The sequence below is a fragment of the Rhinatrema bivittatum genome, chromosome 3, assembly GCF_901001135.1.
Source record: "Rhinatrema bivittatum chromosome 3, aRhiBiv1.1, whole genome shotgun sequence".
NCBI lineage: Eukaryota > Metazoa > Chordata > Amphibia > Gymnophiona > Rhinatrematidae > Rhinatrema > Rhinatrema bivittatum.
Window position 1 is genome coordinate 261,688,755 of NC_042617.1, and position 27,040 is coordinate 261,715,794.

The window sequence follows — 27,040 nt, forward strand, 5'->3', positions numbered from 1 at the left end:
CACTGACACGCATGCATCAGTGTTCACCTGTGTACCCCTATGAAGTTTCCATCCCTATGAGTTGTAGAATGTCATCTATGCAAAATAAAACCATACCAGAAAAAAAACAAATGAGGAAATAATAGATACCAATGTTTCTGCTAAAGGTTATAGGAAACCACCAACACCATTTACCCATGCTAGGTGTGCTTCAGCTGTTTCCTTAGAGGGAACTTTGATAAAAAAATAAGCAGTTAATGATCAACAGTGTCAAAACCAACCAAGAAGTGAAAAGGAACAAATGGTGGATTGTTGGAGTTTCTAGTAGAGATATGCATTCATTTTAATGAAATAAACAATGGCAACAAAATTGTTTCAGGAGAGCCATGAAACAAAAGAAAAAATGACAACATTTTGTAAAAATTAGTATTTTGTGTTAATGCTCACTAATGGGACTCAGTGTGAGCTAACTGGATGTTGGCATCCCCTAACCATAGTTAATGTTCACTAATTAAAATGTTACCAATAAGTTAAAAAGTGTCAATTGGTTCTGCATTTCCATTGGCTATCTCCTTAGTTACTTGTTTATGTTCTCAAGGTTGCAATGTGGTATTTTTTGGTGGGATGGCCAGTGCCTGGTAACAAATGTAAGCAAACAAGTGATATAATAATAACATCAAGTTCTAGTCAGCAAAAATATGTAATGCAAATGCATATTTTGAATTTTTCAATCTATTTATTTTTAGGAAAGGGGCCCTGACATTTTGGGAAATGCATACTTTTAATTCCCCAGTTAGGTATGGGGATGACTGATGAGAGGGGAGTGATTGGAGTGACTGTATGGGGGTGACAGGTGGGAGAGAGATTGGTTGGAAAGGTGAGTGGTGACTGGTAAGAGAGAGGCACTATGGTTTGTGTGTGTGTGGAGGGGGATGAGTGGCGAGATAGGGATCATTGTATGGGGTGACAGGTGGGAGAGATTTATTGGGATGGTGACTGGTGAGAGAGAGGCAGCCTGGAGTGTGTATGGAGGGCTGACTGGTGAGAGGGGGAGTGACTGAGGTGACATGTAGAAAAGAGACTGGTTGGCATGGTGACGAGAGCAAGAGGCCATCTGATATGTATGGGGTGACATATAGGAGAGAGACTGGCTGGAGTGGTGAGTGGTAAGAGAGAGTTAGCCTGGTGTTTGGGGGTTAACTGGTGAGGGGTGTGTGACTGGAGTTTATATGGGGTGACAGGTGGGAGAAAGACTGATTGAGGTGATAACTGGTGAGAGAGAGGAGCAGCCTAGTATGTGGGGGTGACTGGTGAGAAGGGGAGTGACTGGGGTGACATGTGGAAAAGAGACTGGTTGGAATGGTGACTAGAGAGCAAGAGGTAGTCTGATATGTATTGGGGTGACTGTATGGGGGTGACACTTAGGAGAGAGACTGGCTGGAGTGGTGTGTGGTAAGAGAGTTAGCCTGGTGTTTGGGAGTTAACTGGTGAAGGGTGTGTGACCGGAGTGACTATATAGGGTGGCAGGTAGCAAAGAGTTTGGTTGGGGTGGTGACTGGTGAGAGAAAGACAGCCTGGTGTGTGGGGGGTGACTGGTGATAGGGGGAGTGACTAGGGTGACTGTATGGTGTATCAGAAAATGATGAGAGAATGGTTGCAGTGGTGACCAATAAGAGAGAGGAGCCTGGTATGTTGGGGTACACTAGTAGATGGGAAGGTACTGTGGTGAGTGTATGTGGTGATACATTGGAGAGAGACTGTTTGAGGTGACAGGTCAGAGAGAGGCAGCCTGGTATGTGGAGGGTGTTTGGTGAGAGGGAGAGTGACTGAGGTAACTGTAAGAGGTGACAAGTGGGGAGTAGATAATGGTTGAGGTGGTGACTGGTAAGAGAGAGAGGCAGCCTGGTATGTGGGAGGTAATTGGTGAGAGAGTATCTGTATGGGGTGACAGGTAGGAGAGAGACTGGTTAAGGTGGTAACTGGTGAGAGAGAGGCAGCCTGGTGTGTGTGTGGGGGTGGGTGACTGGTGAGAGGGGGGAGTGACTAGGGTGACTATATGAGTTGCCAGGTAGGAGAAAGACTGGTTGAGGTGGTGATTGGTGAGAGAGAAGCAGCATAGTATGTGGGGGGGGGGGGGGTGACTGGTGAGAAGGGGGGAAATGACTGGTGGTGACTGTATGGGATGACAGGTGGGAGAGAGACTGGTTGGAATGGTGAGTGGTGAGAGAAAGACTGCCTGGTGTGTGAGGGTGTGACTGGTGAGAGGGGGGTATGACTGGGGTGTTAGGTAGGAGAGAAACCTGGTTGGGGTGGTGACTGATGAGAGAGAGACAGCCTAGTATGTGGGGGTGACTGGTGAGAGGGGGAGTGACTAAGGTGACTGTATGGTGTGTCAGGTGAGAAGAGACTGGTTAGGGTGCTGACTGGTGAGAGAGAGGCAGCCCTGTTGTATGTGTGGGGGGATGGCTGGTGAGAAGGGAAGTGACTGGTTGACTGTATGGCGTGACATGGGAAAAAGAGGCAATCTTGTGTGTTTGGAGAATGACTGGGGTAACTCTATAGAGTGACAGGTCACCCCGCACAGACACACCCCAGGCTGCCTCTCTCTCTCACCAGTCACCACCCTAACTAGTTTCTCTCCCACTTGTCACCCCATACATTTACCCAAGTCACTTCTCATTTCACTAGTCACCCCCCACCCCCAGCCCACCCACTCAAATACACAGACTCACACCAGGGAAATTCAAAGTAGCATATCCCAAAATGCCAGGGCACCTTTCCTAAAATACAAAGGGATTGGCGAATTCAAAATAAGCATTTGCATTACATGCTTTGCTAACTAGAATTTCATGCTATTAGTCCATCACTTGTTTGTTTACACTTGTTACCAAGCACTGGCCAACCCCACAAAAATCACCTTGCAATCTTGGCAGCACAAACAAGTAACTAAGGAGACAGCCAATTGGAATGCAGAATCATACCTCTAGCTAACGAACTGCTCCCAACTGACACTTTTTAACTTATCAGTAACATTTCCAGTTAGTGTGCACTAAGTCCCTTTAGTGTACACTAACTCCGAAATTAGGGAAAATTGAAATAAACACTCCCTGAACCATTTTAAAAAAAAACAAAATGAAACAGATAATGACCTGAAAAAAAATCAATGCACACCCCTAGTTTCGGCTCGATCCAGTAAGGCCGCGGTAAAAACAGTGCGGCAGTGTCAGGCGCACCCTTCCTCCCCGCACGCACAGTTCTCTTAACTAACTCCCCGATACTCTCCTCTAATCGCATGCAAATGCATGCCGCGGCTTTAAAGCGGTAGGGAAGGGTTATGGCCCAAACGTCGTGACGTCACGTCTTCAGCGGCCAATTGCACGATTTTCCCGTGCAGGCGGCCATCTTACTTTGCCACCTACCTGCCTGCGCGATCGATCATGCTGCCGCTGCTGGCTCCCGGATCTCGCTGCCACCCCCGGACCCCCGCTGCTTCCTACCCGCCGCTCCCGTATCCTGCCGCTGCCCCCCCCGGACCCCGCTGCTGCCTACCCGCCGCTCCCGGATCCTGCTGCCGCCCCCCCCCCCCCCCCCCGCTGCCTGACCCGCCCGTGCGATTTTGGCGCTCATCCAGGGAGGAAGGGAGAAGGGACTACCGGATGCCGCTGATGGCTGCCCGCCGCCCACCGGCCGCCTGGACCCACGGCCCTCCGACAGGTATTTAAAATTGTTTTATTTTTTTATATAACACACAGGTATTTTTGTTTTTTACAACTTTTTAAACTTTTTTTAGCAGGCCCGAGCCTTGCTACTTTTTCGTTTGGTTTTTTTGCCCTGGTCCCGTCCGGTCTCCTGCAGCCCCGTCCGGTCCGGACGGGGCTGCAGGAGACCGGACGGGACCAGGGCGGGTAAGCAATGTTTTTACCCTACACTACACTACACTAACTCCTACTAGGGGGAGGCGGTAAAGTAGCAGGTTAAGGCCGCGGCAGAACAGCGGGTTAGGGAGGAGATAATATCAGCGCCCGTTACAGTATCGCAGGGGAATAGATAATTCCTTCATTATACAGCTTTTCGTTCATTTACATGCCGGGTGCGGAAAGGGTTATGCGTCTGTTTTCAGAAGCGATACGGACGCGTGAAACTGGAGACTGTATCGCCGAACTGCCTTGCGTGCCTGAATTGTGCGCTACGAGCACGTTACAGACGGGCAATCCTCGAGCGGACGATACTGGATCGAGCTGAGAAGAATGAGAAAGATGGAATCCAGAATGAAAAGAGTTTTGTGGCATTAGTGATGACAAGGAATTCTCAAGTTGGACGATGGACTGCCCAGTCCTGAGATTTTGGTAAAGGACAGGAATAAGGGAAATCAGATGGTAGCTGGAGACAGATCAGGGTTGAGAGAATGTTTTTAAAGGACAGAAAACACAAAAGTCATATTTAAAGAAGCTGAGTTTTTCTCTCACTGAAAAAAGAAAGGAAAGGATTAATAGAAGAAAAAGACTTCATACACTTACTGAGAATAAAGGAAGAAATAGGGGCATCAGGAAAGATTAATGGGCTTGAAGGATAACATCAGATAGCAGAAGCAACATCTGAAAAATATTTCTTTACTGAAAAGGTGGTGGACGTAGAGAATAGATGCCCAGTGGAGGTGGTAGAGAAAAAAATGGAATCAGAATTCTAAAAACATAGAATAATCACAGAGGATCCAAGTGAGAGAAAAGCCAGAGATTGGCTGGCAGATGAAGCATTGTAGCAGAAATAAGGTTTAGCATACTAGAGGGGTAATTTTCAAAACAACACAGATAAATTGCAAAGTCCAAAGATGCTTTTAACCACAGACTTTGCACTAGTTCTGAAAGGGAAAGTATTTGTATACATTCCCTTTGACAATTGCCTACTAAGGGAAAAAGTATCTGCAGAAATCTGCACCTGAGTTTTCTACAGATGTGTTTTCCTTGAAAACTGCATGCGTTGTTGGCTCCCATGTCCTAACCCCATCTTAGGGGTACCTCCATGATAATGCAAGTAAAAGTACACGAGGTAGAGAACAATGCACTTACTTTTACCTGTATACAGGACGGTGATTTTCAAAAAGCCTTTTTGCCTGGTTAAAATGTCATTTACATCGTAAATGGCTTTTGAATATTACCATCTAGATAGGTCTAATGATCCTTATTTGCTGTCATATTCTATTACAATGGAAGGAAGAAGGATGGGAGATTCTAATGCTGCAAACAACCCACCCTTCACTCCCTCAAGTGCAGAGGCAAGGGGAGAGGTTAAAAGTGGGCAGAGAAAGAAAACAAGTTCTAGTGATACTATAAGCCATGGGGAAGCTGGATAGGATGCAAGCAGGCTCCAACTCTCTAGAAGCCAATGGGGTCAGCCGGGATATCATCTAGCAAGGCCACAATGTTCGGTCACTAGTTTCGATAGTTGATTAGGTTGTTTCTAAGCTTGGTGGGAAGACAAGGGTGGAGAAGAGAGCTGGCTGCTGGATTAAGTAGAGTATCTTGCATGGTGATCGTAATAATTAAAAGTCCCTGTTGAACTGCTGCTGCTCACTTAACTGAATCTTTCTGACAGGGTACACAGGGAAACTAGGAGCCTGGATGGTCAGGCAACAGCCGTAATAGACTGGAACGACAGGATATAATTCAACTACCAGCTGAGTCTGGCTGGCAGGTTGCAAGTACAGTAAAGCTAGAAGTCCCAGTGGAAATGCAGTCTGTCTGGCAAGTTATGCAGAGGATTTTGGAGGCCAGATGTTTGGACAGTGGCCATGCTAGTAAGAACATAAGAACATAAGAAAATGCCATACTGGGTCAGACCAAGGGTCCATCAAGCCCAGCATCCAATCCAGGCCATAAGAACCTGGCAAGTACCCAGAAACTAAGTCTATTCCATGCTACTGTTGCTAATGGCAGTGGCTAATCTCTAAGTGAACTTAATAGCAGGTAATGGACTTATCCTCCAAGAACTTATCCAATCCTTTTTTAAACACAGCTATACTAACTGCACTAACCACATCCTCTGACAACAAATTCCAGAGTTTAATTGTGCGCTGAGTTTAGTTTTAAATGTGCCACATGCTAACTTCATGGAGTGCCCTCTAGTCTTTCTACTATCCGAAAGAGTAAATAACCGATTCACATCTACCTGTTCTAGACCTCTCATAATTTTAAACATCTCTATCATATCCCCCCTCAGCGGTCTCTTCTCCAAGCTGAAAAGTCCTAACCTCTTTAGTCTTTCCTCATAGGGGAGCTGTTCCATTCCCCTTATCATTTTGGTAGCTCTTCTCTGTACCTTCTCCATTGCAATTATATCTTTTTTGAGATGCGGCGACCAGAATTGTACACAGTATTCAAGGTGCGGTCTCACCATGGAGCGATAAAGAGGCATTATGACATTTTCCATTTTATTCACCATTCCCTTTCTAATAATTCTCAACATTCTGTTTGCTTTTTTGACTGCCGCAGCACACTGAACCGACAATTTCAATGTGTTATCCACTATGACACCTAGATCTCTTTCTTGGATTGTAGCACCTAATATGGAACCCAACATCGTGTAATTATAGCATGGGTTATTTTTCCCTATATGCATCACCTTGCACTTATCCACATTAAATTTCATCTCCCATTTGGATGCCCAATTTTCCAGTCTCACAAGGTCTTCCTGTAGTTAAATCACAATCTGCTTGTGATTTAACTACTCTGAACAATTTTGTGTCATCTGCAAATTTGATTATCTCACTCGTCGTATTTCTTTCCAGATCATTTATAAATATATTGAAAAGTAAGGGTCCCAATACAGATCCCTGAGGCACTCCACTGTCCAATCTCTTCCACTGAGAAAATTGTCCATTTAATCCTACTCTCTGTTTCCTGTCTTTTAGCCAGTTTGCAATCCCGAAAGGACATTGCCACCTATCCCATGACTTTTTACTTTTCCTAGAAGTCTCTGATGAGGAACTTTGTCAAACGCCTTCTGAAAATCCAAGTATACTACATCTACCGGTTCACCTTTATCCACGTGTTTATTAACTCCTTCAAAAAACTGAAGCAGATTTGTGAGGCAAGACTTGCCCTGGGTAAAGCCATTCTGACTTTGTTCCATTAAACCATGTCTTTCTATATGTTCTGTGATTTTGATGTTTAGAACACTTTCCACTATTTTTCCTGGCACTGAAGTCAGGCTAACCGGTCTGTAGTTTTCCGGATCACCCCTGGAGCCTTTTTAATATTGGGGTTACATTTGCTATCCTCCAGTCTTCAGGTACATGGATGATTTTAATGATAGGTTACAAATTTTTACTAATAGGTCTGAAATTTCATTTTTTAGTTCCTTCAGAAACTCTGGGGTGTATACCATCCGGTCCGGGTGATTTATTACTCTTCAGTTTGTCAATCAGGCCTACCACATCTTCAAGGTTCACCGTGATTTGATTCAGTCCATCTGAATTATTTCCCATGAAAACCTTCTCCATTACGGGTACCCATCCCAAACATCCTCTTCAGTAAAACACCGAAGCAAAGAAATCATTTAATCTTTCCGCGATGGCCTTATCTTCTCTAAGTGCCCCTTTAAACCCCTCGATCATCTAACGGTCCAACTGACTCCCTCACAGGCTTTCTGCAACGGATATATTTTTAAAGTTTTTATTGTGAATTTTTGGCCTCTACAGCCAACTTCTTTTCAAATTCTCTCTTAGCCTGTCTTATCAATGTCTTACATTTAACTAGCCAATAGGATATGCTTTATCCTATTTTCTTCTGTTGGATCCTTCTTCCAGTTTTTGAATGAAGATCTTTTGGCTAAAATAGCTTCTTTCACCTCCCCTTTTAACCATGACGGTAATCGTTTTTTGCCTTCTTTCCACCTTTCTTAATGTGTGGAATACATCTAGACTGTGCTTCTAGAATGGTATTTTTTAACAATGACACGCCTCTTGGACATTTTTTACTTTTGTAGCTGCTCCTTTCAGTTTTTTCTAACAATTTTTCATTTTATCAAAGTTTCCCTTTTGAAAGTTTAGCACGAGAGCCTTGGATTTGCACAATGTACACACAATGTACACACAGTACCGGAATGTTATCTGCTCTGAAGTTTCTGAAAGGCAGAATTAACAAAATATATCTAAATGTCTAGTTTTCACAGCTATTTAGATAATCACAAAGATATGGGGTTAGACATAGGAAGGGAGGGGAGCTAGGTGTGAACTAAGTGGGCGTTTGTATGCTCATTTGCCCAAGATGATAGAGTACAAATCAGAAAAAGATGGCAAACATTGTCCTAGTTATTTTCAGATGGGTGATTAAGATTGTAAAATAAATTTTTATCTGTGTAAATTGCTTTGAAAATTGTCCCCTATACACATACAAGTTAATTTTCAAAGGAATTATGCATGTAAATGTAACATACTATCGTAGCAATTTTCAAAAGCCATTTACACATGTAAAGCCCCTTTTTAAGCATGTAAATGCTTTTGAAAACCAGGCAATTATGTCCCTCCTCTGATGTGCGAGGGTCCCCGTACAATTTCCCAAATGATTTATGAAAATAAAAAGTATTTTACAAGCATATAATCAGCTGTCTAAAAATTGCCCTCAATGTGACTAAAGTCCACATGCTGTTCCATAATGCATGACCTTTACCTATACTAAGAGGCAGTGTTCCCAGAGGCATATTCAGGTGGAGGTACAACAATAACATACCTAGACTCAACTTTGTATTATTTCCATGAAAAAAGTACCCACAGAAAAAGCAGGTGTCAATATTTATAGGTACAAAGTGTCAAACCAAAAGCATTGTGCATACATTTCAAAACTGATGAAAAGTCTAAGGGTTAGAAAGGACCCATGGACTCTGCCCCAATTTAGTCAGTTTGAAAATTGCCTCTAAGGGTTGAATTCTCAAATTAAATTCCTCCGTATTGGAACTCCTCTGACTAAGCCCACCAAGGTCATCCCCTATGATCTCTACATTCCCAAGTCAGGAACTCCCCTTCATTGTAAAGAATCAGTATGAAGCATGAGGAGTTCAATGTGATCAAAACATCCTGATGGAATCTTACACCTCAAAGGACATAAGAATCTCCTTTTTTGCATCTATGTCAGATTCACAAACTGCCACAACTATCTTGATAAACACAACTTAACTACTATAATGTATGCATTAATTAACATCTGAAATGACTATTCAACGGCATTTCTCCATACAACTTGAAATGCCTCCACCTCTTGCAGGATACTGTTGCCAGGAATTTCATAGGGCCTGTCTTATAATCAATGTGTGCTGTCTCCCAACGAAAAGCAGGATAAAATTCAAAACCCTTTGCTTCATCTTCAACTACGTGAATTAAAAAACCCCTGAAGTGTGACAAAAATGATAAAGGGGATAGAAATGTTCTCTTATGGAGAAAGGCTAAACAGATTAAGACTCTTTAGCTCGGAAAAGAGACAATTGAAAGGGAATATAATTGGGATTTATAAAATAATGAGTGGGGTAGAATGGGTCAATGGGAAACAGTATTTTATCCCTTCAAAGAACACCTAAGGCCCAGAGGACACTCCACGAAACTAGCAACCAGCAGATTTAAATCAAATCGTAAGGAAGTATTTTTTTACTCATTGCACAATTAAGCTATGGAATCTGTTGCCGGAGGAGTTGTCAAGACAACTAACATAGTAGGGTTCAAAAGAGGACTGGACAAGTTTCTGAAGAAAAAGTCCATAAACATTTATTAGCCAGGTAGATTTTGGGAAAGACAGCACTTATCCCTGGGAGTGAGATACAAGAAATAGATCAACTACTGGGGATCTACTAGATACTTGTGACCCAGATTGGCCACTGTCGGAGACAGGATGATGGGCTCAATGGACCTTGGTGTGACACAACATGGCACACACCTTATGTTCTTTCCCAACGTCTTTCCTTCTACACTAGAGAACTCCAAATCATCCCAAATGGCCTTTCTTTCCTCTCTTCCTCTGGCTTCTGCCAGAATGACTTGCACAAGACTTCATGCTGTGAGCTGTTACTAATAATCTGGAATGAGATAGCACTACCCATCTCGTGCTTTTTACCTCCCTTTCCAGAAAAAAAGCTTGGCAGTCTAATCAGGTACTGGCAGTCTAATCAGGTCTTTCCATAGTTTGCTTGGTAAAGAAGAAGAAATAAATTGTAATGCTGCTCTGAATGTATACTTGATTCAATTATGATTGCAAATAACCCACAATTAATGTTGTCGTACCAGTAAGTTAAATTTAAATTTGATTGTAATCCACCTTGAAGCCATTGTTGGAAAAAGGAGTTTATCAAATGTTATAAATAAATAATAAAGTAATTTACATACATAAAATGTGGTTTTATGCACATAAATGACTGTTTAAAAACTTTTCCGGTCTTTCCATGCAAAAATATGCAGTAATTTGATTTAATGTGTACTTTGGTGCATGCAAAAAATCTGCAAGTAAATCCACATGCACAATTTACACCATCCTAGGAGCAGGTGTAACTTTGTATGGGGGAGTTTGTGCATGTATTTTCCAAGAATTTTCAAGAAGAAAGTATGCATGTACTTTCGCTTTCAAAATATGTGGAAATTTTGTGGGTGATAGAAAGACAAGAGTTTTTATCTTGGTTGACTGAAGATGGCTCCTCTGTACTTAGTTTATTTGATTGTATATATTTTTGGAAATTTTACACTTATATTGTTGCGTGTCCCGGTGCGGCAGGCCTGCGACTGGCCCTACTCACCCCCAACGCCCAGGTCCCGGCCCTTCTTCTTTAGCAATGGTAGGCAGTTGCCTATGTGCTCATGCTGCTCCTGCCAAATTCCCAGGTTCCTCCGGCAGTTCCATGGCCTCCTCCGGTCCCAGTCAGGTTTCCCCACGTGCGCCGAGGGGAGAAGCTGCCACCACGTAACTCCAGTCAGTATGCCTTAGGCGTGCCATCCCCGATTTTAAAGGGGCCGCGGCAGGTAATCTACCCACGGCACCAAATGATGATGTCTCTGGGCCCTGCTACTTAAGACAAGCTCCGCCGTCGGTCTTTGCCTTGGCAACAGGTCTCCATGCTTCGTCATGTGCTTAGTTGCACTACTCCCTCGTGTTCCTGTTCTTGCTCCTGTGCTTGTTCTGTTCCAGTACTGCGTTCCTGTTCCCGTCTCTTGGTCCTGACCTTCGTTTGTTCCTAATTACCCTTTGGACGGATTCCTGGCCTTGACCTCACTTGTTCCTGACCACGCCTTGGAAGGATTCCTGGCTTTGACCCTTGCTTGTTCCTGACCACACTTTAGATGGATTCCTGACTTTGACCCTTGCTTGGTCCTGACCACACTTTGGATGGATTCTCTGGCTCTGACCCTTGCCTGTATTTGACTTTGTCTTCAGCCCGCCTTCCCTGATTTCAGCTTGTACCTGACCCTGTCTTCAGCCGCCTTCCCTGACTTCAGCTTGTACCTGACCCTGTCTTCAGCTGCCTTCCCTGACTTCAACTTGTACCTGACCCTGTCTTCAGCGCCCCTGCCCTGACTTCAGCCGCCTTCCCTGACTTCAGCTTGTACCTGACCCTGTCTTCAGCCGCCTTCCCTGACTTCAGCTTGTACCTGACCCTGTCTTCAGCTGCCTTCCCTGACTTCAGCTTGTACCTGACCCTGTTTTCAGCCGCCTGCCCTGACTTCAGCCGCCTTCCTGACTTCAGCTTGTACCTGACCCTGTCTTCAGCCGCCTTCCCTGACTTCAGCTTGTACCTGACCCTGTCTTCAGCTGCCTGCCCTGACTTCAGCTTGAACATGACTTTGCCTCCGGTTGACTACTTGGATTTGGCCTTTCTTAGGCTCTTGCCTATTTACACACCTGGACTTAATTTGTTCCTCATCTCTAGCCTGCTTCAGCCTGTCCTGGCTTTTGGATCCAGGCCCTGTCTCGAACTCAGCTCCTTCAGAACCTGTGTCTCCGTTGCTTCCTGGCTCCCTGCCTTGAACATCCTTCATGAGATCAACCATGCTGACGCCCACCTAAGACCAGCCAGCCCCTGTACCCAAGGGCTCAACCTGTGGGGAACGAGGGTTGGTATTGGCAAAGCTCCAGTCGGTCTCCACTTCCCATTCTGCTCCACCTCCTGATGGTGGGGACCCGAGGGGGTTTCCCCACAGGTAGTGCCAACTCCACCTCGGGCTAAGGGTCTACCTCCGCAACATATATTTTAAATTACATTCTAATTATTATTTCACATGGAACATGGAGACTCCTTCCAGGGTGATGCTAGAGAGACTGGGGAGGAGGGCTAGTGCCATGCATTGATGTATTGCTGGGGAAGGCAATCATAAAGTACACTCCACAGGTAAAATACCATTTTATCCATGGAAATGAGGACGTTTGATTATTCTCACCCTCAATCCATGTGTAATGTAAAAGGTGTTCCCAAGGGTGGGGGATGGAACAACGCATTAAGTTTTGTACAATCAAAACTATGAGCATTGTTTTCTTGAAAAAATGAATCACAGAGAAAGCAGGTACTAATTTTGAGGGGGCAATAATGAAAAGAAAAGAATGCACATACTTTTTCTTTGATTGTTTGTACCTGCAGACTTTGCACCAGCAAGGGAAGTTTAATAATTGCCTCCAATGTGCTTTGCTGTAACTTGGGTTCAAAGTTGTATTAATTGAAATTCAAGAAACATTTTTTCAAAATGTAAAGTTATTTTTTTGTAATTTAACATTTTATACTTGCACATACAGCTTCCTTTTATTCAATACAAAGAAAAAGAAAACAGACAATAATCCAAGCAGAATTTATGTTAGGATAAAGTTAAACAAAGCCATGATATCTATAGATTTGGAAAGGAAACACAATTAAACACTGATAAATTAAAATCATGCGATTTTACTGACCTTTGTTTTCCACTGATATAGTTTCCCCCACTCACATCCTGCTCAGTCTCAGGACTCAAGAAATCATTTTGACACATATCTTGTAATTCTAAAGCAGCAGCTTGACTCGAGTGCAGTTTCCTGGCTATGTCTGTATGTAGGCTCTGAAATTACAGTGTAATGACTGAGTTCATGTATAAAATTATAAACTACAATTTAATACACTTCACAGACAATGACGAGAAGGAACACCACTGCTATTTTTTCCTTATATTGCAACAAAGCATATTTGATCAGAATAACTTATAAATTGCTTGTATAATCCTGCAGTAACATAGTTAAGACTTACATTGAGAAATACTAATAGGACTAAGAAATTTGACTACAATGTATAAATCACTTTAAAACTGTATAGGTAGAACATTTTTTTGTTAATCTTTTCTCCAAGGTTCAAAATTTTTTATCATAGTAAGAAGACACATAGACAGTCTATAAGATTTAGCCATTCAATATCAGTCAATCTGTAGTAGGTTAAACTAATTGCCTTTGAAGAATCTCTTAAAGATAGCCAGCAGTACTTAACAAGTGTTGTCAAATGTCCTTTCATTACTGGACTTAATATATTCTAGCATAGACTTTTATTTAAAGACAATAATGTTTTAAAGCTCTGTGTGGGGGATGAAATTCATAAAGGAGAAAAACAGCCAGAATGATGTAAGAAGCTATGATCCATGGATCATTTGTGTAAGTTAGTAACTTATTAAATTGTTTTTCCCTGCTCAGCTAAGGTATAGTTAAGTAACAAAGGAGATAGCCTTCTGGTCACTTTACTTTCTCAGAAAATGCAAAATGCAGGACATCAAATAAATATTCCTTTTGAAAGCCAGCAGAATGGCTATTTCCTTATGATGGTCATTATCTTCTGTAATGTCCCTGGGAAATTCTTCTGTGTCACAGCATAGGATCAGGTTGGCTGGAAGCCCATGCTGTAATATTTTCTAGACTACACTGATACCAATGAACAATACTGAAAAGGGGGGATACTAGAATTTATTATAATTACTTTTCTTAGTCAGTCTATGAAATACTTATTATATTTGAACTGGCAAATGATATATCTTTTATCAGACTTAGATGAGCAATACATTACCGTATTTTCCGGTGTATAAGACGAGTTTTTAACCCCTGAAAATCTTCTCAAAAGTCGGGGGTCGTCTTATATGCCGGGTGTCGTCTTATAGGGCGTATATTTGCCGGCGTATAGAACGTACTTTTTCCCCTGAAAATAGGTGACAAATAAGGCGTGCGTCCTATGCGCCGGTAATCCAAGTTTACAGCATCTGGTGGATTCCCCGCACCCTCGCTCCCCGATTGGCCAATGCACTCTTGCTCCCCCAGTCACTCACCCTCACCTCCGGACGCCGTAGAAATTGATTCTCTGCGCTCTCACTTCTCGAGTCACTCCCCCCGGATGCTGTAAAATATCCATTCTCCGATCCCCGATTGCCCAGCACCGACCAATCAGGCAGCATGCCTTTGCCTCAAGTCACTCCCCTCCCCCCCACCAGATGCTGTAAAAAAGTTCATTCTCCACTCCCTCGCTCCCCGATTGGCCGGAGCTGGGCAAAAGGGGCTTGCTTCGGCAATCGGGCAGTGCGCCTTCGCTCCTCGAGTCACTCCCTCCCCTCACCGGATGCTGTAAAAATGTTCATTCTCTGTTCCCTCGCTCCCCAATGGCGATGCGCTCTTGCTCCCCGAGTCACTCACCCTCACCTCCGGACGCCGTAGAAATTGATTCTCCGTGCCCTCGCTCGAGTCACTCCCCCCGGATGCTGTAAAATGTTCATTCTCCTCTCCCCGATTGGCCGGTGCTGGGCAAAAGGGGCTTACTTCGGCAAGCCCCTTTTGCCCAGCTCCGACCAATCGGGCAGCGTGCCTTCGTTCGAGTCACTCCCTCCCCCCCCCCCCCCCACCGGATGCTGTAAAAATGTTCATTCTCTGTTCCCTCGCTCCCCGATTGGCCGATGCACTCTTGCTCCCGAGTCACTCACCCTCATCTCCAGACGCCATAGAAATTGATTCTCCGTGCCCTCGCTCCTCGAGTCACTCCCCCCTGATGCTGTAAAATGTTCATTCTCCTCTCCCTGATTGCCCAGCACCGACCAATCGGGTAGTGTGCCTTCGCTCGAGTCACTCCCTCCCCCCCACCGGTTGCTGTAAAAATGTTCATTCTCCGTTCCCTCACTCCCCGATTGGCCGGTGCTGGGCAAAGGGGTGTAGTCTTATATGGCGAGTATATCCCAAACTCTATATTTTAACTGGAAAAGTTGGGGGTCGTCTTATATGCCCAGTCGTCTTATACGCCGGAAAATACGGTACTTATTCATCCTAGTAGCCAATAAAAACAAGAGATTAAATACTAAGAACCTTTTTAATTAAATATAAAAAGTGAGCCTTGTCACATGGTAGGAGCACAAGATGGTGCCAGCCATCCATTGCTCCTACCATGTGACGGGGCCCAACCAATGGCACCGGTAGCCCCTGTGACATAGTGAGGGCAAAGGCTATCGGCGCCATTTTGAATACCGGCAGCCGACAGCCCGAGTGCAGGAGATCGCTCCAGGACCCCCGCTGTACCACCAGGGACTTTTGGTAAGTCTTGGGAGGGTCAGGAGGGTGGGGAGTTTATTCGTTAGATACGTTGTATTCGTGGGGGTTCGCCATACGTTTTGTGACCCCACGAATACAACGAATAGGGACATATACGTTGCGGATTGCCAATACGTCGAAAACGAATGCACACCCCTACTGCATAGTTCATTATTTTGAGCATTCACAAGAGGGCATTAATACGCATATTCCAGTTTATACATATGCCCTTAGAGTAGTGATCTCAGAAATATTGTCCATCTTGTATTCATGGGTTAATTGGAAAAACATAGTTTTCTGCCATTTCTGTACATTTTAACATTGCTAATTTTCATGGTTTTATTGGAATGGTCTGCAATCTGAAAGGACAGCCCGTATATAGAACTGTAGGCAGCTGCCCTGCACACCCTTTTGCAATCTACTACTCACTGGAACACTTTCAGAGACTAACGGGTAGATTTTCAAAAGCTTACACATGTAATCCCGGGGTTTACACGTGTGGCTGGGCCTTGCGCGTGCCGGGTGAATTTTCAAAGAGGCCCTGCAGTTTTGCGCATTCCAGGGTTTTCGCGCGTGGCTGGGCCTCTTGAAAATTCACCTGGCACGAGCAAGGTATATAATCAGTAGGTAAAATCATTAGGTTAAAAACTCTTGGAAGGCTTGTTTTGAATAGCCATGTTTTAATGCCCTTTTTAAATATTTTAAAGTCTGCTTCCAACCTCAATTCTTGTGGTATAGAGTTCCACAGTTGGGGCCCAGCAATATAAATAGTCCTTTCACTCACATTATTTAGATGAGCAATCTTAGGAGGAAGGAATTGGTAACATCCCTGTACCTGTTGATCTAGTAATTCTTGAAGGGATATGGAAATGTATGATGAAGTTAATCATTCAATCTTGTCATTGTAGAGTGTTTTGTGAATTAGGTATATGATTTTATTGCTGAACTCTGTATTTAACAGGCAACCAGTGAAGGTCCTTTAATATTGGGGTAATATGATCAGATCTTCTAGTGTTAGATTCTCATTTTCCCATAGCTAAAATAATATGACTGACAATGTTCAAAGTCAATCGTGTTATTTTATTTATATGTGATTATCTATGCATGAGCTGCTTTGCATGGGATTTGCAAAATTAATGTATGAAAATCCCATACAAGGCAGCTCATTGGAATAGGGAAGGGAATCTAGCCAAAAATATGCAAATTATCACAAATATCTACCTGTTATCCAGACAAATGCACTAAATATGGACCTCTAGAGAAACTACAAGTACATTGTTGCTTTACACATACAGGTATGCATCCAGTTACAGATCCCCTCTCCTCAGGGACAACAATTGAGTCTGGTTCAGGTCAAGTTACATAGTTAACACAGGAATTCACTAATTCACCTTACAGACACCACAAGATTTAAGAGTTTCCTCTGGGTCCTTACAACTCAGGACCTCAGGCTCTGAATTGCAAGGAACACTAAAGATGTTCCCAGCAACAACTTCTTACATTAGTTTTATTATTAATTTACTGCAATTTACTGTGGTATCAAAGCGGTGAATTCTTTTAGAATCGTTGAGGACCGATCTGGATCCTCAGGGGCAGGGCTGACCTTGGGAGCACTGTGGTCAGCTTGAGGGCTGAACCGATGGGAGAACATGAACCTTGGGCTATGGCACAACCTCAGGGCAAGGCTCCAAGGTAAGTGCTAAGGGTAGGTGAGCACTGCTGGGCACGGGCTAGGCTGAAGCTTAGAAGCACTTGGAACTTGGAACACTTGGAGACTTGGAGCATTCAAGCCTCCGTGAACCTGCACGCACAAGCGTGAGATCCAGCAGTGTAATGCTGGTCTCTGGGGTAGCCCTCCAGCCACTCAATAGCCCTTCCGAATCTGCCATTTGGGAACAGCTTGTACATCAGGACAGGCAGATGTCGATTACAGAAGGTAACTCTGGAAACTAGACATGACAAAGGTACTGAAGACTTGGAGCATAGACAAAAGCACTGAAGACTCGGGTTCAGGTTCAAATAAGCCCTGCACCGCAGAGCACCCTATACATCCCATGGGCTGGTTGTGCACCACACCGAAAGTGGAACAGACTCTAGACTTGAAACTTGGATATGGACAGAAGCTGGGAATATCACTTAGAATGAGGAAACATCATTTGGAACGAGGAACAATACTTGGAACAAGGAAAAAGGAGATCCACTGGCTGGCAAGCTCCACGAGACTGGAAATAGGAACAAGACTAGGAACTCAGAACTTGAGACTTGGAACTTTAAAAAAAGGATGGACTCCTTGGGCTTGTCCCAGCAAATATGGAGTCATGCCTTATAGTCACTGGCATTCCTGGAGGACAGATGAGAGAGTAGACCTGGAGGCAAGACTTGGAGATGAGGACTTGAACATCAGGAACTTAACTGAAGACTTGACAACAGGGTCAGAAGACCCAGGGACCATCAGAGACCAGGAACATGTAACAGGCAACATAGAGGAGCTCCCATGAAGAACATAAAACATGAAGATCTTGAAGGAGCAAAGAACAGGAAGTCCAAAGACTCCTGGAGTGAAGAGCTGGTACAGGAAATCTAGGGATGACGCAACTTCTTGCAAAGGCAATGAGGGACTGCCAGAGAAACCCTTTCATAGGACTATAGGCATGACGAGGAAAATATGTCATCAGGAAGGGCTGCGGGGATTTTCCTGCCTCTGGCCCTTTAAATCAGCAGGAGAGGTGTGTGCACCCTAGGAGGAAGACATCAGCTGAGATGGAGTGCGCTGGAGTCGGCGCCCTCAAGCCGCGAAGATCACAGAGGTCGGCATCCAGCCACAAAGTTCACAGGCGGCGTCCGGAGGTCAGTGGCGCTCTAGGCTGCAATGAAGCAAGAGCGGAATTGGGTAAGAGGAGCCGCACAGGAAGCATAGCTCTGCAGCATCGGCTGATCCAGGGAGGTAAGGGACAGCGACACACTGGAGGCAGGTGTTGCTGTGCTCAGCCGCATCGGCAGCAGCTGGAAAAAACAGTGCTTCAAGCCGTGCCAGCAACAGGCAGCATGGCACACTCATGGGCTTGTCCCATGGGTGCAGAGCTGGTGCATCCCAATAGGCGAACTAGGTGGTCGCCTAGGGCGCGCCAGCCATTAGGGGGCGACAAAGAGCAGGAGGGAGGGAGGATGGGCTCAAGGCAGAAGGTTCCCTTAGGGCGGCTAATACCCTTGCACCGGCCCTGTACGGGTGGTAAGTGCAACAGGGAGAGCAAGAAAGCTCTTTCTGTTTGCTCAGATTCCCTTCCACATGGACACCAGTCGGCTCAGAGTCAAAGCTTTAACTCTTATGTTCTCTTGCCTCAGCAATCTGATGGTTCAAGACCAACTCAAGCATTTTTTTTCCTGGTAGGTCCTTTTACTCTTTCCTGTAGTACTAGGACTAAGGGACACTCTATGAAGCTAAGTACTAGTAGATTCTAAACAAATTCTAAAAAATATTCTTTTTAGTCAAACAATGAAATTTGCTGTCAGAAATGTCAAGGCTAGTAATTTAGCTGCATTTAAAGAAGGTTTGGAAAGTTTCTAGAGAATATGTCAATTAGTAATTATTAGCCAGATAGCCTTAAATATCTTCAATCTCCCACTTCTGGAAGCAGCAACATGGAAAATATTTAGAATATATTTAATACTTCCAAGAATTCTGGAGGCAGGTTGCTGGCCTCAATGAACCATTGGTCTGACCCAACTTGGCATTTTCTTATGATCTTAAGTAGCTTCAGGGAATGGGGCACACAGGATGTTATCAGTCACCTGAACTTGCTTTCCTGTTATTTCTGTGGTTAGTCTATCTAAAGACCACAGCAGACATTCTGAGGGTTCGAAAATGAACAGTTGTCAACAAACAGTTGCTGCTCCAGCACTACAGGGTGCTCAGTGGGACGGGATGGGGAGAGAAGGAAGGAGTGAATGTTGGGTTGTCAATTTCCTTCTGATTCAGGGCTGGAAGACTTCCCTCTCTGACATCAATGGGCTCCTTCTGATACCAGTCCTTCTCTGTCTTGGGAGACATCGGAGGCTCATACTTTTGGTCTGATATTTTTCTCTCTGGAAAGTGCATCTTCTCTTCTTTCACCTGGGATCCAAATGCAATCCCACTTCTGCCCTCAGTAATGACAACCAACCCCGTATGCCAAGCTTACTTTTCTACTGATTTGCAGCAAGGGGATAAGCTATGAGGAAAAGAGGAATTTTATGCTCAATTTAGCGTGCATAAGCTATTTTTGTTATGGCCTCAAACTATGTAGCACACAAATACTATCAATGCATAAAAGCCACAATTTCACGGGCTAGTATGTATCTAATATTGAGACAACTTTTAGCGCGTGCATAATGTCATAATAGCTTTGTATCGCTCCATGGTTAGACCGCACCTTGGGTACTGTGTAAAATTCTGCTTGCCCACATCTCAAAAAGATATAGCTGCTTTGGAGAAGGTACAGAAAAGAACAACCGAAATGATAAAGGGGATGAACAGCTCCCCTATGAGGAAAGGCTAAAGAGATTCGGGCTGGGGGGGGTTGGGATATGATAGAGGTCTTAAGATCATGAGAGGTCTCGAACGAGTAGTTGTGAATCGGTTATTTACTCTTTCAGATTAATAGAAGGACTAGGGGCAATCCAATGAAGTTAGCAAGTAGCACCATTTAATACTAATCAGAGAAAATTCTTTTTCACTCAACATACAATTAAGCTCTGGAATTTGTTGCCAGAGGATGTTATTAGTGCAGTTAGTGTAGCTAGGTTTAAAAAAACGTTTGGATAAGTTCTTGGAGAAGTCCATTAACTGCTATTAATCAAGTTGACAGAGAATAGCCACTTGCTATTACTGGCATCAGTAACATGGGATTCTACTTAGTGTTTGGGTACTTGCCAGGTATTGTAGCCTGGATTGGCCACTGTTGGAAACAAAATGCTGGGTTTGATGGACCCTTGGTCTGACCCAGTATGGCAATTTCTTATGTTCTTATGATTTAGTCCATTGCACATTGAGTGGTTTTAATCTGCACATTAAAAGGCTAACTTTCAAACAACTGCACAAGGTGGCACATACACATGTATGTGACTGTGGGCATATTTGCTATAGTATTATATATATACTTGCATATATGTGCATATTTTATAAAATACATGTAATTCTACCATGCAACATATGTATGTAGGCTTATGCGCAATTACATGCAATGCATTGAAACCACATATATATATGAATGTAAACCGATGTGATATCTCAGATCGAATGTCGTATATAAAATAATAAATAAATAAATAATCAATGGATTGAACCCGCATACTTTACTCAGCTATTTTAAATATATATATGTGTGTATATTTTACATGGACTTACTCTAGTAGGTTCCAATTACATGCATAAATCTGCCAATTTTAAAACACGCACGCATCAAAGAAATTAACCAGTTTACCAATTAGTCCAGCAGTCCTTCTTCAGGTCATTGAGACTCTCCTGGTTCACTAGCCTGACCCTACCCCCAGACCACTCAGACCTCCCACCCTGTCAGTAATACACAATAAACATGTTTAATATCACTTACACCAGACAATCAACAGGTGTAAAAATACACGAGTAAGCTGGGAAAATGTATGTGTTTAAGTATTTTTTAAAATAGCAACTTACAGATGTACTGTTAGCCCCTGCCCTGGAACACCTTATGTTCGACTTTTATAAAGTATGGAATACGCGAGTAGAGGCTAATTACATGCTTATATGCTACATCTTAAGCACGTAATGTTTGAAAATTCACCTTTACATTTTTTTAGCACACGCATGTGAAAACAATTTCTATGAAAGTTTTAATGCCTCAGCCCTACTGTACACAACTGGTTTTATGGGTGGCATAAAAAGTACAGTCATACTTTTGCTGTTAATCATTCTATTGAAAATGTACCCTTTAGTATATACTTTGCAGCATCATAAGAACATAACTGTCTAAAAGCTTTTGGTTACTGCTTGCATTCAAAGCAGGCATTCATTTTATATGACTTTACAACTCAAGCACAAATTGGGAGACAGTCCTTGACAGATTAAAGGAGGAGGCATGCAAGCCTCAGCTCATTAAACTACAGATCAATGCCATAACTGCTACTATAAATTATGGGAAAATTGCCACAGTACTATAACGTTATTATCAATCATTCTAGCTCTGCTGTGAGACAAGAACAAAAAGATAATGTGCTTTTTTTTTCTGAGGGATGGTGGGGGGGTGTTCATGACTGTGCTCACAGATTTCTTGGGCATGATGAGAAAGTATGCAATTAATGGCTGAAGACTCCCATGAATAAATAACGAGGCAAAATTCCCTTGTTATACACACACACAATGAAAATCTGGGTTCAATGAGGCCTACGCACTAAAGCTTAGTATGCACACTAAGGCCGTTTAACGTTCATGCAGAAGAATGTGGTTAGAGCAGCTGACTGAGAACCAGAGATGCCAGGATTCAGATCCCACTCCCGCTTCTTTTAACCTTCGGTATATCACTTCACCTTCTATTTTTACAGGTAGCAAATCAGACTGTAAGCTCTCTGGACAGGCGCCTACCTACTATGCCTGAATATAACTCACCATCAGCATGGGTTTGGAAAGGCAGGTATTTAAATCTAAAATCTAAATCCAAACCCTAACACCCTAGCATGCATGCTAAACCAGTTCTTAGGTATGGACTAAAATTAGCCTCTACACGCATGTAAATAATGTAAATTAGGATACAGCAGTGGAGGAAAAATAGTATGATATACTGTCTTCCATGAGCTATTTAATACACATTCACTAAGACAATAACTTTACAACAAGTGCATATGGGCGCGCGAGTGAATATACGCTGGAATTTTAAATCAAGCGTGCATTGATGCGTGTATGATTTAAAATACGCCTATCGTGTGTATGTGTGGTTACTTGAGCAAATGTTCATCATGTATCTTCCTTAAGAATTTGTCGGCTTTAACACAGGCAGGAAGCGTACTATAAAAAATGCTCGTGTGAAGGTCATTACAGTTTTACCCAGTATGCGCAGAATGTCTTGAGGTCATCTAGTCTCCTCCGGTTTTTTCAGCCTTCACTACCCCAGTTGACCAGACCCTCACCGAGTCAATTTAAGCCTAAACAGAGAATTATGAAGAGTTACACCTCATCAGGAGCAGAGGTAAACATACACAGCTAACAGCCCACCACGCACCACGGCAGCTGGTTTTAAAATATGGAGTTCCGCACGTAATTGTTGGCCTCACCCCAGAATGGCCATACCCCACCCCAACTCTGCCCCTTTTCTTCACACTTTTTCTTTGCTCGAGCATGCACATATGCACGCATAATTTGCAGCTTTTAAAATACGCGTTGCTCGCACATGGACCAGATTCTCACGTATATGGGTCTTCTAGCATGAGAAACGTTTTTAAAATTCACCCATCAGACTTTAAATTTAACACCTCCCTTGGATGATACCATAAAAGTTTACCCGCAGGCCCAGGGAGGACAGTTTTCAAAGCAGTGGAACTGATGTATTCTTTCATTTTGTATTTTCCAATGAGTTCCGGGGAGCAGCAATCGGGAGATTTTTGAGAGCACGGGGTAACAGTTGTCCCCATCTCTCTCTGACTAGAGCACATCGCCTAACCCTGAGGAACTACAGCCTTCAATAGATCTTGCGGAAGAACACTTGCCTCCACATGCTCTGTTGCTCCCGGCGCCAGATGATGACATCACTGAGAGATTGGCATTTGCAGGGACATCTGTGGGAGAGGAGCTTGCAGGTGTGGCTTCCAGTGCTCTGGTTGGTCGGAGGCTGAGGAAGGAAACTACTAGTTGGAACCTCAGGTGAGGGGCAAGCTAGAGAAGACCATTTCATTGTGGGAATGCTGATAACATTGCAGGAATACTGGCGAGTTTTTAAGTTAGAGAGGCCCCCCTGAGTTTACCTTGGAAGGAATCTGGAAGGCAATGTTTGGACTTGCTAAATCTGTGACTGCACAATTTTCCTTAATTATGGATAAGACTCTGGCTCTGGAAAATAGATTTAACTTGCAGGAAACTCAATTGGAGGACTTTAGTAAACAGGTGGCGGCTGTGGAAAATTGGTCTGAGAAGCTTATGAGGGTTCAAAAACAGCCGAATTTTAAATCGGCCACGCGTGCAAATATTGTCACTCGCGCGAGGCCGGGCCCTGCTCGCATCTTCAAAAAGGCCCGGCCACGCAAATAAGTGTCAGTACGCGCATAATTGCCAGGCCCTGACAAGGGGGAGGGGTGGGGCAGGACGGAGGCTGGCCAGGACAGCAGCCATTAGTCGCTGTCCTGGGTAAGCATGCGCTGGCATCCGGCCAGCGTGTGTAAATTACTTCTGTTCCAGAGGATAAGCAAGTAACAAAATAAAAAAAAAAAAAAGAGTTAAGGTAGGATAGCCTTAGGGGGAGGGGCAAGGGGCAGGAAGGTTAGGCAGGGGGCTAGGGAAGTTCCCTCCCAGTCTGCTCCTTAATTGGGAGGGAACTGGGGGAAGTGCCGATTGTGTAGCCGCGCAGACTTCGCAAAGTCTGTGCACCCAATTTTATTACCTGTGTGCGCTCCTTTTAAAATCTACCCCAAAGGTTTTATTAAGGATTTATTTTATTTATTTTATTATTTTATTTATAGATTTTTCTATACCGGGGTACGTAAATAACATCACCTCGGTTTACATTCAAACAGTAATTCAGCATTGCGCTTTACAGTATAACATAGTAACTGAACGAATACAATACAATATATAACTTTGTATTAATAAGGATAATTGTATCTTCATTTGAAAGCAGAGAAGTTGGTCAGACGACGCAATTTGAGGTTTATAAACTTTCCTAAGATGCAATTTGTGACAGTCAGTACCCCTAGCTTCAAAGCCTTTTATGTTCTGACTCGTAAGAAAAAAGAGGCAGAAGATGAACAGAAAGAGTTATCTTTAATAACTAATGACAGCTGAACTTTATAGCCTTTTTGAAAAGCTCTGATGAGAAACTGGATATTCCAGCAACTTTGACTGTGACAATGGTTCTTGACCCAGATAGAGATTGCCTATTAAGACTTTTTTTTCACACACCAGGATGAGCAGTTTTTGAAGTTGAAAATTAGTGTCTTACAAAATGTGTCTAAGGCCCCAGAGAAGAGATGCAGACAATTCATGGAATAGACTTAGCTTTTGGGTACTTGCCAGGTTCTTATGGCCTGGTTTGGCCTCTGTTGGAAACAGGATGCTGGGCTCGATGGACCCTTGGTCTGACCCAGTATGGCATGTTCTTATGGTTCTTATGTGTTAAGACCTAAAGTTTTTTCAGTTAGGAGTTTTAATCATTCTGAAGCTTCCCTGCAAATGTTTTGTGAAATATAATAATGCTTCATATTTATTTTTCAAGCCTTCCCAACTTAGAACTTATTGGCGTGACAAGGCTGGAGAGTCAAGGTGCCCTCTTTGTTCTTTATTTTTCTGTTTGTTCTTACAGTTCATTTTTTATTTTTTTTTTGCTTTGATTATTGAATTAAAATTTTATAAATTACTTTTTTATGTTGTGGAAATGGTTCTCCATTTATGGTGGACTGTATGTTTTGAGTTGGCAGGATCATGTACTTTTCCTTTCTGCAATGTGAAAGCATTTGTTCATAAATGTACAAAAGCTTTGCTTTGGAAGATGTAAGGGACCCCTAAAATCTACGCCTTACACGTATGGCAGCAGTTGCCTCCAGAGTCATAGCTAGCCTGGGTCGACTAGCCCACGAGGGGTTCCATCAAAATCCGCCAGCCTCCACTCTACCGATAAAGGCTTGACGCCTCAAGACCTCAAATGCCAGGGGGAGAAGAGCTGCTGTGCCAGCTTCTGGAGTCTGAGGGGAGGGGAGCAGTGGCAGCGGCCCCCAAATCGGGACAAAAAGAATAACATCAACGCTACCCCTGCCCATGAGCAGTCAGGTGCAGAGGTGCCCGCGGAGCTGCAAGAAGCAGCATTGGCCTCCCATCCCCGGATGTCAGGAGCACACTCTACCAAGCAGTGTCAGCCTCCTTCACTGCATTTAGGGACAGCGTGAGCCGCAAAAACAAAGCATCAGCCTTTCATCCCTCCCCCACAGCCTGAAGTACTATTTCCATTGGAGCTGCACCGGCTTCCCACCCAACCTTAGCAGTCAGAATGAATGCGGCCAACAGAGCAACTAAAGCAGCATCCACCTCCCACCCCTAGAAGTTGGGAGGAGCCAGCCCATGGAGTAACATGGCTCTCCTCCACCAACCCTGCATTTAAGAAGAGCATGGCCCGCAGAACACAAAAACCAAAAACAAAGGCCTTCCATTCTGCCCCTGCAGTCAGAAGAAGCATGTCTGCAAAGAGAAAGAGAGAGAAAGAAGGAGCATGTGTGTGTGAGAGAGAGAGACAGCGAACAAGTATGTGGGTATGGATGATTGATCATGTGTATATGAGAGAGAGAGACAACACAGTAGGATGTGTGTGTGTGAGAGCATGTGAGAGTGAACGAATGAGCATGTGTATGTGTGTGTGTGTGCATGACTGAGCATGTGACAATGAATGGGCATGTATGTGTATGATTGATGAGAGAGAGCAGAGCACGTGTGTATGACTGAACATGTGAGAAAGTGAACGAGCATTTGTGTATGATTGAGCATGTGTGAGAGCAAACAAGCATGTATGTGTGTATGAGTGAGCATGTGGGAGAGCAAACAGGCATGTGTGAGACTGGAGCATGTATGTGTGTTTATGATTAAACACGCAAGAAAGCAAATGAGCATTTGTGTGTATAACTGAGCATATGAGAGCAAATAAGCATGTATGTATAACTGAGCATGTGTGAGAGAGCAAATGAGCATGTACGTATAATTCAGCATGTGTGAGAACAAACAAGCATATATGTGTGTATAATTGAGCGTATGTGAGAGCAAACAAGCATTTGTGTCTATAACAATAAGTAAAAGAGAAAAAGAGCATGTGCATATGACTGTGCATTTGAAAGAGTGAGAGAGTGTATGTGTGCGATTGTATATGTGAGAGAGCGAATGAGCATGTGTGTGTCTGTGTATAATTGAGCATATGAGAGATAGAACAAAGAGTTTGTGGGTGTATGAGCATGTGAGAGTGTTACAACCGTCCCTTCCCGACGGCTTCACTCCGCCTACATTTCTTTCTTTGCACCTGCTGTCATACTTATAAGACGCCTGGCTGCTGCTGCGTCTCCTGCCGTCCTCTCCGGCATCCCCGGACCGGCTTGGGCGCTATCTCCCGCCATGCTCCACCTGTACCTTAGGGCGTGCGCACCGCGTGGCCCTCACTCTTATTTCCTACTTGGCGCTAACCTCAGGGGCGTCCCCCTGTGATGACGTCACGCTGCCCGGATATTTAAAGCCTACTTTGTTTGCTAGCCTTTGAGTTAGCAAGGGGTATCTTATGGATGGGATTCGCTCTTTATACCCAGCTACTCTGCCTCCAATCTACTACTGGATTAAC

The 27,040-nt window shown here is 43.8% G+C and overlaps 1 protein-coding gene across 1 annotated transcript in view; it reads right to left on the reverse strand.

The window, feature by feature from the left end:
- The window catches only part of THEMIS (thymocyte selection associated), a 176,129-nt gene that overhangs the window by 22,953 nt on the left and 126,136 nt on the right, over positions 1–27,040 (reverse strand). The window contains exon 5 of the mRNA XM_029594540.1: positions 12,888–13,030. Within this exon, the coding sequence (XP_029450400.1) occupies positions 12,888–13,030 (143 nt within the window). The remainder of the gene's footprint in view (positions 1–12,887; positions 13,031–27,040) is intronic.